This window comes from Mandrillus leucophaeus, unplaced genomic scaffold (assembly GCF_000951045.1).
Source record: "Mandrillus leucophaeus isolate KB7577 unplaced genomic scaffold, Mleu.le_1.0 Scaffold250, whole genome shotgun sequence".
In the NCBI taxonomy this organism is placed as follows: domain Eukaryota; kingdom Metazoa; phylum Chordata; class Mammalia; order Primates; family Cercopithecidae; genus Mandrillus; species Mandrillus leucophaeus.
In genome coordinates this window covers 2,212,671-2,213,590 of record NW_012102588.1, presented here as the reverse complement: position 1 = coordinate 2,213,590, position 920 = coordinate 2,212,671, and the positions used below count along the sequence as shown (strand labels likewise).

Sequence of the window (920 nt, the reverse complement as noted above, 5' to 3'; positions counted from 1 at the left end):
GAGCGACGTCGAGTGTCTCCGGGCGCCCGTCTGTGGCCAAGCAGCCAGCAGCCTAGCAGCCAGTCAGCTTGCCGCCGGCGGCCAAGCAGCCAACCATGCTCAACTTCGGTGCCTCTCTCCAGCAGACTGCGGTAAGTCATTTGGGGATGCCCCTGTGCTTCCTCGCCTGGTCGTGTCTGGGGGGGTCAAAGGGGGCGCGAACCCCGAGCCCCTGACATCAGCCACGCCTGAGAATCGGGGCTGCAGCGGAGTCGTGGGGAAGGAAAGGGCTTCCTGCCTGCAGACTATGGGCATTAGTGAGGGCGTGTGTGTTGGGGAGGGGGTCGAAGCCGGGGGCTCGGATCTTGAGACGGGGACAGGGGTCTTGCTCTAGATGTACTGAGGAGGGGAAGGGGCAACTCCGCATGGAGACCCGAGAGGGCTGGTGAGGAGGAGGACGACTGTGGAGCGGGGGAGGAGTGAGGAGGGGGCTGTTGCCCTGCAGCGAGGTTGGGGTACGGCATGTAAGGGGAGTCGTGAGAGGGACAAGGGGGCTACCCTGCACCTGGCACCGAGGAGAGATGCCCGGTCTGGCTCAGGAACGCGAGCCAGGGTAGGAGTGGGCTGCTCGCAAGCACTCGGGAGGCGGGGTGTCCACAGGAGAGGCTAGTGGGCTACCCATCCTGGGGGTCTGAACCCACGCTTGGAAGACGGGGGCTGCTCAGCAGACAGCCGGCGGCTGGGGGAAGGGGCGCCTGGCGTCGGCGCAGGGGATGACACGAGGGCCCGCCGACCGCCCTGGGGGACGAGTTACTCCTCCAGACGTCTGGAGGGGGACTCTTACCCCAGGGGCAGGTGGCCGCCTTCTGACGACCCCTTGGAAGAGGCGGGGAGCCGCCTCGGGGGCGGGAGGGTGGGAAGCGGGACCTAGCAGCTGGGGC

General features: G+C 67.4%; 1 protein-coding gene and 1 long non-coding RNA gene across 2 annotated transcripts in view; one reads left to right on the top strand and one right to left on the bottom strand.

Annotated features, from left to right (window-relative positions):
- LOC105542113 overlaps positions 1–920 on the bottom strand; it is a 24,273-nt gene that overhangs the window by 6,929 nt on the left and 16,424 nt on the right. The window lies entirely within an intron of this gene.
- The window catches only part of KLF10 (Kruppel-like factor 10), an 8,364-nt gene continuing 7,444 nt past the window's right edge, over positions 1–920 (top strand). The window contains exon 1 of the mRNA XM_011983494.1: positions 1–131. Coding sequence (XP_011838884.1) covers positions 96–131 — 36 coding nt within the window. The 5' untranslated portion in view covers positions 1–95. The remainder of the gene's footprint in view (positions 132–920) is intronic.